Below are 13,343 nucleotides of genomic sequence, written 5' to 3' on the forward strand. Positions count from 1 at the left end.
GGTTCTGGCGCTTGAAAACGCCAGGAACACGAGCGGGGCTTCTTTTAACCCATTGATACCTCATAACTAGGGAGGGGATACCAGACTGAGTCTTTGTCGATTCCCTTTATGATTGCCTTACCAGTACTCTCTGGCAGGCAATGTCCGATCTTTTTCGTTTACTAGTCTGGGACCCGATCTTATATCGATCTCCACTATACCAGGTTATCTCCTAAGCTCGTTTAGTGGTTTGACTTCATAACTTTTTCCTCCGATTTATTATTCAATCTTTATTATTTTTATTTGTTTAAAGAAACTCTCATGTTAAGATACAGCTATCAACGTTTTATTAGATTACCTACACCTTACCCGTAACCAGAACACCCGTATTTAAAGGTAATAAAAGCTAAGAACAAATAAATAACATGAGCTGATGAATAAAAGGCAAACTCAAGAGAATAATTATCTACGTGGGGCTCCTTAGCATAACTAAACTTAATGAAAATTATGAGCATGAGAACAAAGAAAATAAAACGCGAGCATTTGATAAAGCAACGGTTTAGACACTTACCTGTGGGGATTTGAGTCTATTGAACTAACTATGGAGCCACAAATATCGTAGAGTTGCGAGCTAATAGTTTGGTGACTAATGCTTACTTTGAAATAACAAGTACCAAGTTAAAATGCAGTTGAGCCGAAGTGACAGTGACCGGGTTGGAATGAGATTAAGCTTGGAGAAATAAATGTTAATATTAAGATGATGAAGACGAAACTGAACTGAGGAATGGTATCGCAGAGTAGTGAACAAACTGAAAATGAAGAGTCTCAGGGTCTAACACTCCTTTAATGGAGATACTTAAGAAAACTGGTTTCTGAAGTTTCTCTATTTCGAAAGCTTAAAGTAGCGAGGCTCAATCAAATTTCAGATCTTCTCCACTATAATTATCACCTTTTTTCGTCCGTCCCTCAACAGTATTGCATGCAGGTATTTATAGGGAACGGGTGCTCCTAATGAAGGGTCAGGATCTCTTTTGGGGAGATGGAAGGTTTGGATTTAAAAGGACATGATCTGATGCCTGAGAATTGAAGAGAAGCAAAATGGACGGTTGAAATCCTATTCAGAATATTTGTCCTTTCTCTTTTCCAATCCAACGGCTTAAGATCTTCCTGTCAAGATGGATCCGAAGGCCGGGAGCAAAAGGTGTCGGTCCTGTCGTCTACTTTTTTATCCAAAGGCTCCGGGTTTGTCCTTACGAGTAAGATCAATGGTGGAGATTCAGAAGCACAGGACTGTCATAACCGTCCTGACGTCTGTCAGCATTGTGGGCGATTCTGCCAATGAAGCGTGCGGTGAAGATTTGATCTTGCCTGCAATGCTTTAACTACCTCGGCTCTGATTATGAAGAGGGTTATTGGAAATTGTCTCATCTCCTCCTTGCTTTCCGATCTCCCATTTCTTCTGATCTCTCTATTATGACCCTTTTCCGATCTCTCCCATTCTAAAACCTCTCCTTCTATCCGATCTGCCTCAGTCAAAGCATTTAATTCTTCGATTACCAATGCATCCGCTTCGATTTTCGCTAGTAATAAATGCTCAGACCCCCTATATATATATGCCTCAGCGGGGAATTTCTCCCACATTTCATTTCTCCTCCTTCCATTTCTCTCTTCTTCTGTTCTAATTTCTCCGGTAACATTCTGGCCATGGTGACCGCTTTTGATCTTTTTTTGACTATTCTCTTAGCTCATCGATTAAAAATTTACGACCCCGGTGATCGAAAAATCATGATAACCACATCTGATGACAGTGAGAGAACCGGACTAATTTACTGATCAAGATCAAAAAATATTGATCATACCGATCTCGGGTCGATCTATCGATATAATCGGTGAGCTGATTTTGGGCGAGAAGACTGTTAATTTTTCTCTTAACATCGGTGACTACCTTTTGAAGTTCATTTGGCTTCTCACCACATCGGGCGTCCCGACTGCGGCTCGGTTACGGTTGATGACATCAACGATGACTCCTCTCATTATCATGAGAGTCATAGTCACTCCATCTGAGCTGTACATCTATCCGATGCCCATGGTTGGCTTTGTGATCACACATCTTTTGATTCAGCCATGAGACTAGGCTTTGACATAGGTCCCTGCTAGGTAGGATGTACTGCCGATCTTTAGAGATCGCCCAAATGATGTAATCTGACCTTTAAAGGTTCTTAATGATGTAATCCGATCTCTTGAGATCACCCAAATGATGTAATCTGTCCTTTGGAAATGAAATGAAATTTTATTTGATAGTTATCATTTAATTATTGCATTGATTATTTTTTGATCTCTAATGTGCATATCCGATCTGGTTCCTAACTGAATCACCCCTAGCTGATCTATAACTCTGAACATCTGCCTTAATTCGACGATCTTGGCCAGCCGATCTCCTCTTATTTTATTTATGGTGTTTCTGGAATCTTCCTGTGACGTGTTAGAAAAGCGGGCGGATTCCGCTAACCGATGCATCGCTTGAGACACTGTGAGCATTGAATGCTCAGACAGGTATAAATAGGGGAAGGGTCAATCAGTTGCTCCCTTATGTTATTTTCAGCACTTCGCGAGCGATTCCAAAATTCTCTCGTTTCTTCAAGTTCTTCCGGCACCGATCACACTCCTGTAAGGACTTTAATCCTTCTCTTACTTAAACCTTTTTATTTCTTTGAAAATAAGCGGTGCCGAGGGTCAGAGAGTGGCGAGCCCCCCTTCCGTCCATGTCTCGTGGTCATCGGATGAAGTTGAAGTGGTCAGACCAGTTGGGCGATCTGAGCCTCCAACGACTTCCGCCTTAATTCGTGGTCGAGATGCTCAATCAAGGCAGACATCTTCCTCGAGTAGAAAAAATCTCCCGGTGGACGAGTTGCCATCGGTCCTCCAGGAAACCGATCTGCAATCCATTAGTCAAGAATACAACCTTCGAACAGACTCCTTCGAGCTTATTAGATGCCATGGCGATCTCAGAGCCGATCACTTTTTTGAGGAAAATGATGCGATCATGGTGTATGAAGAGCAATTAAAAGCCGGGCTTCGGTTTCCCCTTGATGACTTCTTCAAGGATGTCCTGAAATTTCACCATGTCTCGGTGGCCCAAGTACATCCGAACTCATGGCGGATCCTGGTGGCTTTCAGAGGCTTATACTAGGCCAAGAGGCTCAATCCTATAGCGAAGGTGTTTGCCGAGCTGCATAGGCTTACTCGATGAAAGGATGACGAGTACTGGTTCTTTCAAGCAAAGCCACACTGCGGGCTTTTTACCGATCTCCCCTCTTCACTGAAGAATTGGAAAAATCGCTTCTTCATGTTGAGGAGCAAGATTCCTAATGCTTTCAAGGGTTTCTCCCGTAGCTGGCAATATCTAGTCCCACCACTTTCGAAGCATGTCACCCTGAGTAGGGATGAGGGTGCCATGGTAATGGAACTTAAGGATCAGGCGGCCACCCAGAAGTTCTCTTGTTTATATGCGGTGATGGCCAAGCTGGAACATTGGATGAGGCGACTGATCACCAATGAAGGATACGAGCTCTAGCTTTCTGACCTCGGCCCTGGTACCTTCCCCATCTTTGATCTCTGAACCTTAGCGAACTCACTGACTTTCTCTTTGTGCAGGTATGGCGGGTGGTGAGGCTTCCAAGGAGAGCCGTAAGCGGAAGAGGGAGATCTGCAGGAAGGTGCAGGAAATGAAGATCACCGCAGTATCATAGACGCAGAGGCGAGATTCAGAAGAAGTGCTGGGAGACTCATCCCGACCCTCGGGACAACCGGTCCCGAAAGTAGAAGTAGTTCCTTCTCCCCCTCGGCAAGAAGGGCCACCACCTCCACCAGTTCTCGTAAGTGCGAAAGGGGGACCTTCCCAACCTACTACGAGGACCCTTTCCCGCGGCGCCTAGGTCCTCATTCACTCTCTAGAGAAGAACCGATCTATTCGGGAGAATCCAGGCTTGGCCAAGGTTCTGGGCGCTACCATATGCCCTCAGGAGGATCGAAACAGGCTGACCCCGAGTAGTATTGACGATCTTCTGGCCCAGATGATGAGTTTGAGGGTAGATAGCTTGGTGAACCAACATATAATCAGGGAAAAAGCTCATCTTCTGAGGCAGAAAATTCTAAAAGTGGTCAAGGATGCATCCTCTGCTCAAGCTCAGCTTTCATCCGCCCAAGATTATATTGCCGAACTCGAAGGTCGGATGAAGTCCTACGAGGATAAATTGGCCAAACAGGCTCATGAACTCGGAGAGGCTCGGGTGCTCCGAACTGCTGACGTCACTCGCCTCACTGAAGAACTCATAGTGAAAGAAGAAGAGCTTGTGACGAGGGAAGCTGGTGCTTATGTGAACGCCCACAGTGACCTTTTGGCTGTGCTCAGGAGGCGTTATCCTGAGAAAGACTTCTCTTGGATGGTGGACCTGGTTCCCCAGGACGAAGAGGAGAGCGAGGAGGAATCAGAGAGAGAGAGGGAGAATGAGCGAAATGTGCCGAGGGATCAGGCTGGGGGAGATCCTCCAGCCGAATGACTTATAAATGTTTACCTTGGAATGAAATGAAGTCTTTTTGCTCAATTTCTTGTTGAGATCAGAAAATGTCTAAATTGTATGAGTACTTAATTGTTTTGCACGCACTGGACGGTAAACTTTAAAAACAACCATTAACCAAAGTATGAGAGATTGGAAAAACATTATAGATAAGCTTGGGATCAAGCTGAGCCCCCGGTAAATCTTTAGAATATTGAAAGACTTGATTGGAATTTTAAGATCGGGATCATCAATGGACCGGACATAAACCTTTAGCTTTATTTTGAGAAATAGATCGGACATAAACCTTCTAACTTTATTTTAAGAAATAGACCGGACATAAATCTTTTAGCTTTATTTTTAAAAAACATCTAGAACACACAAGTGCAGGACCCGATTCTAGCATTAGCTAGATGATTTTCCACTACATTTGTAAAGAGAGATCGGAAACGAGACCGAATGCCATGGAGACTTGATATTGGTTTGAGAGATTGGGACCGAGGTTGAACGGCATGGAGACTTGACATTGGTTTGATCTCTCTAATGAGAGATCGGTAATGAATCGAATGACATGGAGACTTGGTGTTGGTTCGACCTTCTTTGGTGAGAGATCGAAAATGAGATTGGATAGCATGGAGACTTGATATCAGTTTGATCTCTTTGATGAAAGGTCGGAAATGAATCGACTAGATGGGGGATCGGTCGAGTGGGGATCGATTTCAAAGTCTATTGACTTTGGGGATCGGCCAAAATATGGTGTTGACAGAGGGTTTAAAACATTTTGGTAAAAACTTTAACATTATATTATAATTTTTCAAAGAATGAAAGAGATAAGTGTTCAACCGATACTAACTTGGCCAATTCTTCTTTCATAACATTGCAGAAATATTTGAAGAATTGTGACAATTGTAAAGACCAAATTCAATAAATTTGGTTTGTTTAATGTCAATCCCCACCTCAATTGGATGTTTATTTTGAATGTCTCTCCTAAAATGCTCATAGTTGCCTACTTTTAAATTTGAACATATACCCACAGTGATTGCATTTTACTTTCACTTTACTATTTAGATAAAATAATAATGAACATTAAATATATTATATTTTTGGGGTTTTATTTTTTGGTCCAATTAAGTTAGAGTTGGAGCTTCATCATCTTCCAAGTTAACATGCCCACTTTCTTAGGCTAAATGTAGGAATGAGAGTTTACTCTCAAATAATTCATTACTAGTGTTGGTTCACATCAATTGAAAATTAGAATTAAAGAAAAATTTATTTTCCCTAATTTTTCTCTTTTTCTTGTCAATTTTGGATATTTAGATGAGCCTCCACTTGATTTTTTTTAGTTAAAAAAAAATTACATTAACTAAATGAAAATTTGTATAATAAATTGGTTTAGGGATGAAAATTGTTAGGTATTTATTGGCAAAATTCCATTTTTTGCTTTCTCAATATACTCTCAAAATATAATCTTTATTTAATTAATACAAGTGGTAAAATTGATATTATAAATTCATTTAAAAAAATTAATAGAAAATTGAAATTTTGAGGAAAAAAAAAAAGCCTATTAGTGACTATTAAATGGGAGAAATTGTAAAATAAAGCAATAATTTCATATAGTCAATTTTACATGTAACGACGAACTAATAAATATAAAATATGTAAATGAAAGAGGGCCTTACAAATATCATATGAAAGTGGACTCCAAAAATAAATTACCAAATATTTTTTTAAATGACTATAAATATTCATGTGTTAAATAATTAGTAGCTTACCATTCCATATATTCATCATACATAGAATCACAGTATCACCATATAATATCTCATTAAATGGGAGAGTGTTGCCACTTGGATGTACCACGTGGCACGAGCTGATTGCACCGCATGGTGAACCCAGGTAGGGCCAAAGTTTATTTTTTTTTTTTATAAATTTAGTTAAACCATTAGATTTGGTAGTCTATTTGATTCTAAGTGAGCTCAGAAATCGTTGACCTAATCAGTCCCAGCCTGGTTCTAAGACCAACATGGATTGTGGTTGGGGCTTGTTCACGTTTGATTGAAAATTAAGGCTGTTGGTACTGAGTGGAATAGCTCAGTGGATCAGCATTCTGCCCAAATTCCTTCTACCGATGGCATTTGGATTGCTACATCACAAGTAGTTAGAGTTGCATATCTGCTAATAGCTTAAACTTTTGGCACATTGGTAAGCCTTCAATCCTAATATTGGTACGAGGGCTGGGGTCACGGGTATGAATCCTTAACAAGTGCTAGGGGTGAGAGATTGTTGGCTGATGCATACATTTTGCATAGTCATTTAGGTTTAATTTCATGGCCATTTTATTTGATTATTAGTCACTTGCTAATTTCATTAGTTATTTAGATAGTTTTTCATAATTGCCAAATTTTGGATTAATTTGTAATTTTGCTTTGTTTTGTAGGAAAAATGGTATTTTTGAAGGACTAAAAAGAAATTTTTCCATTGAGGAGTGATTTCTACAGCCAAAGATATCAAAAATAAGTTTCAAAGTTGAAAAATTCATTGGCCAAATTGCGCATAACTTGCCGCATAAGTTATGCAGTTCTGCATAAGGAGAAGAAACTGTCCCCACTACCTGCCGAAATCTGCATAAGGAGAGTGCATAGCTTATGCAGATTCGTACCTCCCTTATGCAACCTCACGGAATTGTGCATAACTTATGCGCTTGGTCATGCAGTTTCGCATAAGAGAGCCAGAAACCAGCCGAAAACTGCATAAGGGACTGCATAACTTATGCAGTCCACTTATGCAGTCCCACAAAGACTTCATAATGAGCTGGCAAAAGATTCCCTCATAAAATCACACCTCAAACACACCATTTTAGGGCTCCTTGTCAAAAAAAATATATAAATAGACCCTTATCCTATTTTAGAAAGAGGAGAAAAAAAAAAGAAAAGAAGAGGAGCAGTAGCTGAAGAGTCAAAAAGGGGAGCTGAAACGTCACCCCCTCCATTTCTAACCAGATTTGGAGTTTTCTTTCCTTTCTTGCATATTTCTTACCTTTCTTGTATTGGGTTTCTTTAGTTTTAGTTTATTTTCATGATCTATTTTCTCTTTTACTTAGAATTTCTTGTGTTAAACATAGATTGTGAGTAGTTTTCTTTGATTCTGGAGTAAAGGATGTAATATTTTAGTTATTTTTATGGATTTGAACTGGGTTAGTCCCAATTTAATGAATGTATGAGGTTTAATCCATTTCTTGTGTGCTTATTCACATGCTTAATGAAGGGCCCCATTAAGTTATGTTCTTAATCCTTAGTTGAAACACCGAAAGTAGAAAACCAAGTGATAGTTAATTAAGAAATTGGACTTAATTAACTTAGATCTAGAAATAGACTAAGGGTTAAGAGGGTTTTAATAGATTGATTAAAGAACCTAATGGGTCTTGATTAATTTTAACTCCACGAAAGTAGGATTAAGTTAATTAAGGCACTCTTTGTCTCACTCGAAAGAGTTTTCAAAGGATTTTATAATTAATCTCCTTTAAATCCATAAATTTCATGGATTGGGCTAGCTAGGGAAAATCCCAAAATGACTTAAATATGAACCCTTAATTCCAGAATCGTCTTTTATCAATTATTGCTTGGAATTTTACTTTTGAGTGTTTAGTTTAATCTCATTTTATTAATTTTCATTATTAATATTATCAATTTCTTTATTTTGCGAATTATTAAATTAGTCATTGTTTGAATATAGTTTTGCATTTTCATATCTTATGCTTCAAATTCCTAAATTTCTTTTATAAAATATGATTAAAATACAATTTTAACATACTTTATTTTACATCAAAAATTCAATCATTAACACAACTCCTCGTGGGAACGATATCTTTTTCTATACTACTTGAACGACCCGTGCACTTGCGGTTGGGACACATCATTGGCACTGAGTGAGGATAGCTCAGTGAGCCAACATCCTGTCCAAATTCATTTGGCTCATGGCGCTTAGGCTATTACACTATAAGAAATTAAAGTTTCGCCTCTACTAATAGTTTAAGATTTTGACACGGTAGTATGTGCTCGATTCTATAGAGAATAAATGATTAAAAAAATCCAAACCTTTATAAATTTTTCAATTTTAATAAAACCTTTTAATTTTATCAATTTAGTCCCAAACTTTCATATTAATTTATGTTTTAGCAATTAGCTTAATTTTATGATTTAATTGATAAAAGTAATTCAAATATTTTCCAAAATTATTAAAATTAATCAATCATTTTAATTTTTTTATTATTTTAGCAATTATTCTCAAATAAATCAAACAAAAATATTATTTCACTTAATCAAATACTTATTACTTTAGAAATTATAATTAGATTTATTTTGATTATATTATTTAATAATATTTTCTATTTAAACATTTTTTTTTATTTGTTAGCCTTAAATTTGGAGTAAAATGATGAAAGAAAAAAAAAATTTAAGATAACAATATTAGATATATTATTCAATTATTATTTGTTTTATCAGTAGAAAGTTTGTTAAAATTAATGAAAATATTAAAATTATTTAAAAAATTAATAACATTAAATAGATTAGCTAAAGCTAACCATATATAAATAAAAAAAAAAAAAAACTTGAACAATTTGTCAATTGACTCCATAATAGTATTATAAATAACCGTACATATAGTAATTTTTTTAGGTTTATATAATATGAACTCGGTTTCATATGAAAAAGTGTATAATAAACATAGGTATATCGAGATTTGTACAAAATTAATTAAAGTATATGTAATAAATGTACGAATTTATATACAAATATTTAATCTAATGGTTGTGAAGTTCATTCTCGTATTAGTTTGAACTTTTCATAATTGTATCGATTTTTTTTGAAAATAATACTCTGATTGCGAATAAGCAAAACTGTTAATTTATAATCCATATAGAGGACAGAGATTGAACTTTAATATCACTGATTTTGAGCTAAATTGAAACCATGAATCAATTTGCAAATCCAAAATTAACTAATCCAATCTCATTTTCTCTTAATCAATTCTAGTAAGAGGTGAGCATTATTTAGTTTGAATAAAATAAACCAAACAGAACCATCCTAATTCGGTAATTTCGTTTGACTTTTAAAGTGATTTGATTAGGTTCGATTCGATTTTAATTAGAAAAAATCAGTTAAATCGAATTAAACCAATCGGTTTGAATTGAACCAAATTAGGACAGCTCAATTTAGTTTGATTTTTCATACATTTTAATTCGGTTCAATTTCTGAAATATAATAATTTGATTAATTTAATTTTTGACAGTTCAATTTAGTTCGATTCGATTTGAACCAAATGCTTAGCCCTAATTGTAGTTATTGAGAACGAGCCATTGCCCAGTAAAAAGTATGTGTTTGCAATCCCTTTAATATTTAAATGTAATCAAAATTTATAATTATAATTCATTAAATTTATATTACTAAATCATACCTACATTCGAGTGTGTACAAGAATTTTTCTTTTCTCTCGTTCTGTCATCATCCTAAATTGATTTAACTCAACTTTAATTCCAACTTAGACTCTCTTAGTCAAAATTAATAAATATTGAATATAAAAAAAATTATTTTTTTTTCATAATTTATAATTTTTTTTATTTATCATTGTAATTATTTTTCATATTTTAAGAAAATTATTAAAATCAAAGTTTTGACTTCGTCAATTATATGACACTCGACTACTAGCTATGGATCTAAAAATTTTCCTAAATAAATTTAAATTTCTTAATATAAATTATAAACTTTAATCATTAGAACTTTTTTTAAAATTGAATTACAACCACGTGCAACATCTACTACATAATTATGAGTTTAAACCTTCTAATATCGCAATACATTGTGTTGTAATATGAGATTAAACATGAAAATTCTCTACTTTTATATGAAAAGAAGATTTCTAAATTCTAATCTAAAAGCCATGCACATGCTAATTTTGTTAATTCATTAATAAATTTTTTTATATAATTTATTTTAATTAAAATTCATTTATTTTATAGAAAATATTTTTTAATTTTAAACCCTCAAAAAATATATCAATACAAATATTTTTTGAATTAAAAAGAAAATAAATCTTTTTCTTAACATAAATAATTTTTTTTTTCAAAACATATCATTAATTTATCATTTAAATCAATTAATGATACATATATTTTTATAGAAATCATTATTTTAAAAAATAATAATTTTAAAATAATATATTTTTTATATACAAATTATATTTTTGAGTCTAAAATTTGAATGAAAATGCTCTAACACTAATAAATTAAATTTTATTGGCTAATAAATTAATTAAAAGACTATTAAGGTAAAATATTATAATTTATACATAAAATAAAAATGTATAGAATTCAAATTCATATAAAAATAAATTTATTAATTATTAAATTAAATTTTTATATTTAAATTTATATACCCTTTATATATTTTTTAATTAATTCTATATATATCTCGATACAAAAATTTAATCTAACATTATTAAACTCATTTTCATTTTCACATGAGAACCAACTTATACTAGGTGAACCGATAAACGGACATTTGTAGGCAGTAACACCGACCGCTCGCGCTTCACTGCCCCCTTTTGCATTTCAGTGAACCGTTACTAACTTCGACCTTCACATACAATCATTACTGTCCACTGTTAATTCTTCCCTAACGTACGCATTCCCACCTGGCTCTTACTCATTTGCCTAGAATTCGGCGAATTCCCTCAACGGCCTTTGCCATCTGTATAACGGCGCCGTCAAATTCCCCGTTACAGAAGATTCCCCGTCACTGTTAGCGGAAGTCCTGGACCACCAAGACCATCCCCACCACCACGGCAACCAAAATAGCACCAATTTAGCAATTCACTTGTCCTTTAGCCCCTCCTCTTTTCGTACGAAGTCCACCCAAAACCAAATCCTCACCATTAAAACTCACTCTCCTCATCATCATAGTAATCATCATCATCATCGCACATACAAGACAAGGAGAAAGAGAGAGAAGGTGAAGAGGAATTGCAGAGATCATTTCTATTATGGAAATGGCCCAAGTTGGGGTGCGAACCAGAGCTCGTGCATTGGCCTTGGCGGCGGCGGCTGCTGCTACCACTACTGGCACTGCAAGGAAAAGGAAAGTGAATAATCGAGAACTGATGATGTCCACATCATATATTGGACCAAGGAGTACCTCCAGAAGACGAGTCTTAATTACGCCTGAGAATTCAGTTTCAGTTTCACCGGAAATAAATACCGATCAACGGACTGTAATTCGGGACAGATGCTCCAGCCCTAGCTCAGATCACGCCTCAGCTTCTTGTTGCTCGAGTTATGGATCAAGTGGTCAGAGAAATAATAATAAATTCGCAGATCTGGAGGTGAAATTTGAAGTATTCGGATTATATATATAACTCAATTCAATTCAATTGTGCCTTTATGAATTCCACATGAATTTTCGGTTTGTTCCGCTTCAATTGCTTCCGCTCATTTCAATTACTATTTGGTTCCCTGAATTTTTTTTTACCCTCTTTTTTCAGGCGGAGAGCGTTGAAGTTGAAACGTCAGTGTATTATAGCTGTAGAGAAAGGTTTAATGTTTTCTTTATTTTTAACTCAGTGTTATGTCGCTCGTCTCTTCAATTTCGAAATTCAAACCATAAGCGATCCATTTAATTCTTCCGCTTTTAAAAATTCTCTCTCTGTGTCTCACTCACTCCTTTACTAATATTTCAACTATTTATATACGCCTACTGGTCTTAATTTTTTGTGTTGTCTACGCACAGGAAAGAAACCACGCCGTCAAGCCAACTTCAACCAGCATCATCAGGCGAACTGGATTCGACGGAGAGACCATCATCGGAGGCGAATTCTCGCCGTAGATCAACGGGTGAGAAGATGCCGACGGAGTTTGAGCTCGATGAATTCTTCGCAGTAGCCGAGAAGAATCTCAAAAAACAATTTGCAGACAAGTATGGAAAATAAAATTTGAAATTCATCAACACTCATGCATTCACATTTCCAATTAGCATTCAATTTAGCTTGACCGACGCGTCTGTTTGTTTTCCGAGAAAATGACGCACGATAACGAGAATATGAAAGTGAAATAAAACTCAGTTTTCTTTTCTGATTGCAGGTATAACTACGATATCGTCAAGGACGAGCCATTGGAAGGACGGTACGAGTGGTTGCGATTAAAGCCGTAAAGGAAACAAAAACCAAAAACCGAAAAAAAAAAAAAAAAACAAGGGAAAGAAACAATTAGTGGTTCCTCATCTCTGATAAATTTATCATCACTTTAGTTACTGCGACTCCTAATTTAATTTTCTAGCAAGCTAGCTGGCTCTTTCTCTAGGTTTATTCTTCTTCTTCTATTGTTTCTCTCTCTCTTTGTGGTTTAATGTACAGCTCTCTCTCTCTCTCTCTCTCTCTCTGTGTTAGAATTATTAGAAGCTGAGGCTGCTGTTTGTTCTTTTGTACTAGTTTATACGGAGAATGCTTCTTCTGCAACGAAGATAAAATTTGCAGAAATTGTAAAATCCACTTAGTGAAGAGCAAACAGTTGAATAACGAAATTTACCTTTTTCGATTCTTATTTCATACATTGATGTTAAGGCCTCTCTCTCTCTCTCTCTCTCTCTCTCTCTCTCTTCTCCATCTTAGTTAGTTTCTCTCTCTCGATTTTATGTCTGTTTCTGTGCAATTTCTTCTCCTTGATTCACTATCTCTGTAGTCTGTACAATATCACAGTTTCCATTTTATCAGCATTAGCTTAGTTTATCTTCGAGAGAAAAAACAGGAATCTTTTTGGCT

General features: G+C 35.7%; 1 protein-coding gene across 1 annotated transcript; it reads left to right on the forward strand.

Moving 5' to 3' along the window:
* The first annotated feature begins 11,409 nt into the window (after positions 1-11,409).
* Positions 11,410-13,130, forward strand: LOC110658930 (cyclin-dependent kinase inhibitor 6). The gene is made up of 4 exons (XM_021816715.2): positions 11,410-11,912; positions 12,072-12,121; positions 12,317-12,502; positions 12,667-13,130. Exons 1-4 carry the CDS (start codon positions 11,574-11,576, stop codon positions 12,734-12,736), a joined length of 645 nt encoding a protein of 214 aa, XP_021672407.2. The 5' UTR covers positions 11,410-11,573; the 3' UTR covers positions 12,737-13,130.
* The last annotated feature ends 213 nt before the right edge of the window (positions 13,131-13,343 follow it).

The sequence above is a fragment of the Hevea brasiliensis genome, chromosome 7, assembly GCF_030052815.1.
Source record: "Hevea brasiliensis isolate MT/VB/25A 57/8 chromosome 7, ASM3005281v1, whole genome shotgun sequence".
In the NCBI taxonomy this organism is placed as follows: domain Eukaryota; kingdom Viridiplantae; phylum Streptophyta; class Magnoliopsida; order Malpighiales; family Euphorbiaceae; genus Hevea; species Hevea brasiliensis.

Bases quoted from the DNA above. Each gene is read 5' to 3' on its own strand.
- LOC110658930 (XM_021816715.2), top strand. From the start codon at position 11,574: ATGGAAATGGCCCAAGTTGGGGTGCGAACCAGAGCTCGTGCATTGGCC. The intron at 12,122-12,316 runs GTTTAATGTTTT...GTCTACGCACAG, and splicing joins TATTATAGCTGTAGAGAAAG to GAAAGAAACCACGCCGTCAA. The intron at 12,503-12,666 runs GTATGGAAAATA...TTCTGATTGCAG, and splicing joins AAAAAACAATTTGCAGACAA to GTATAACTACGATATCGTCA.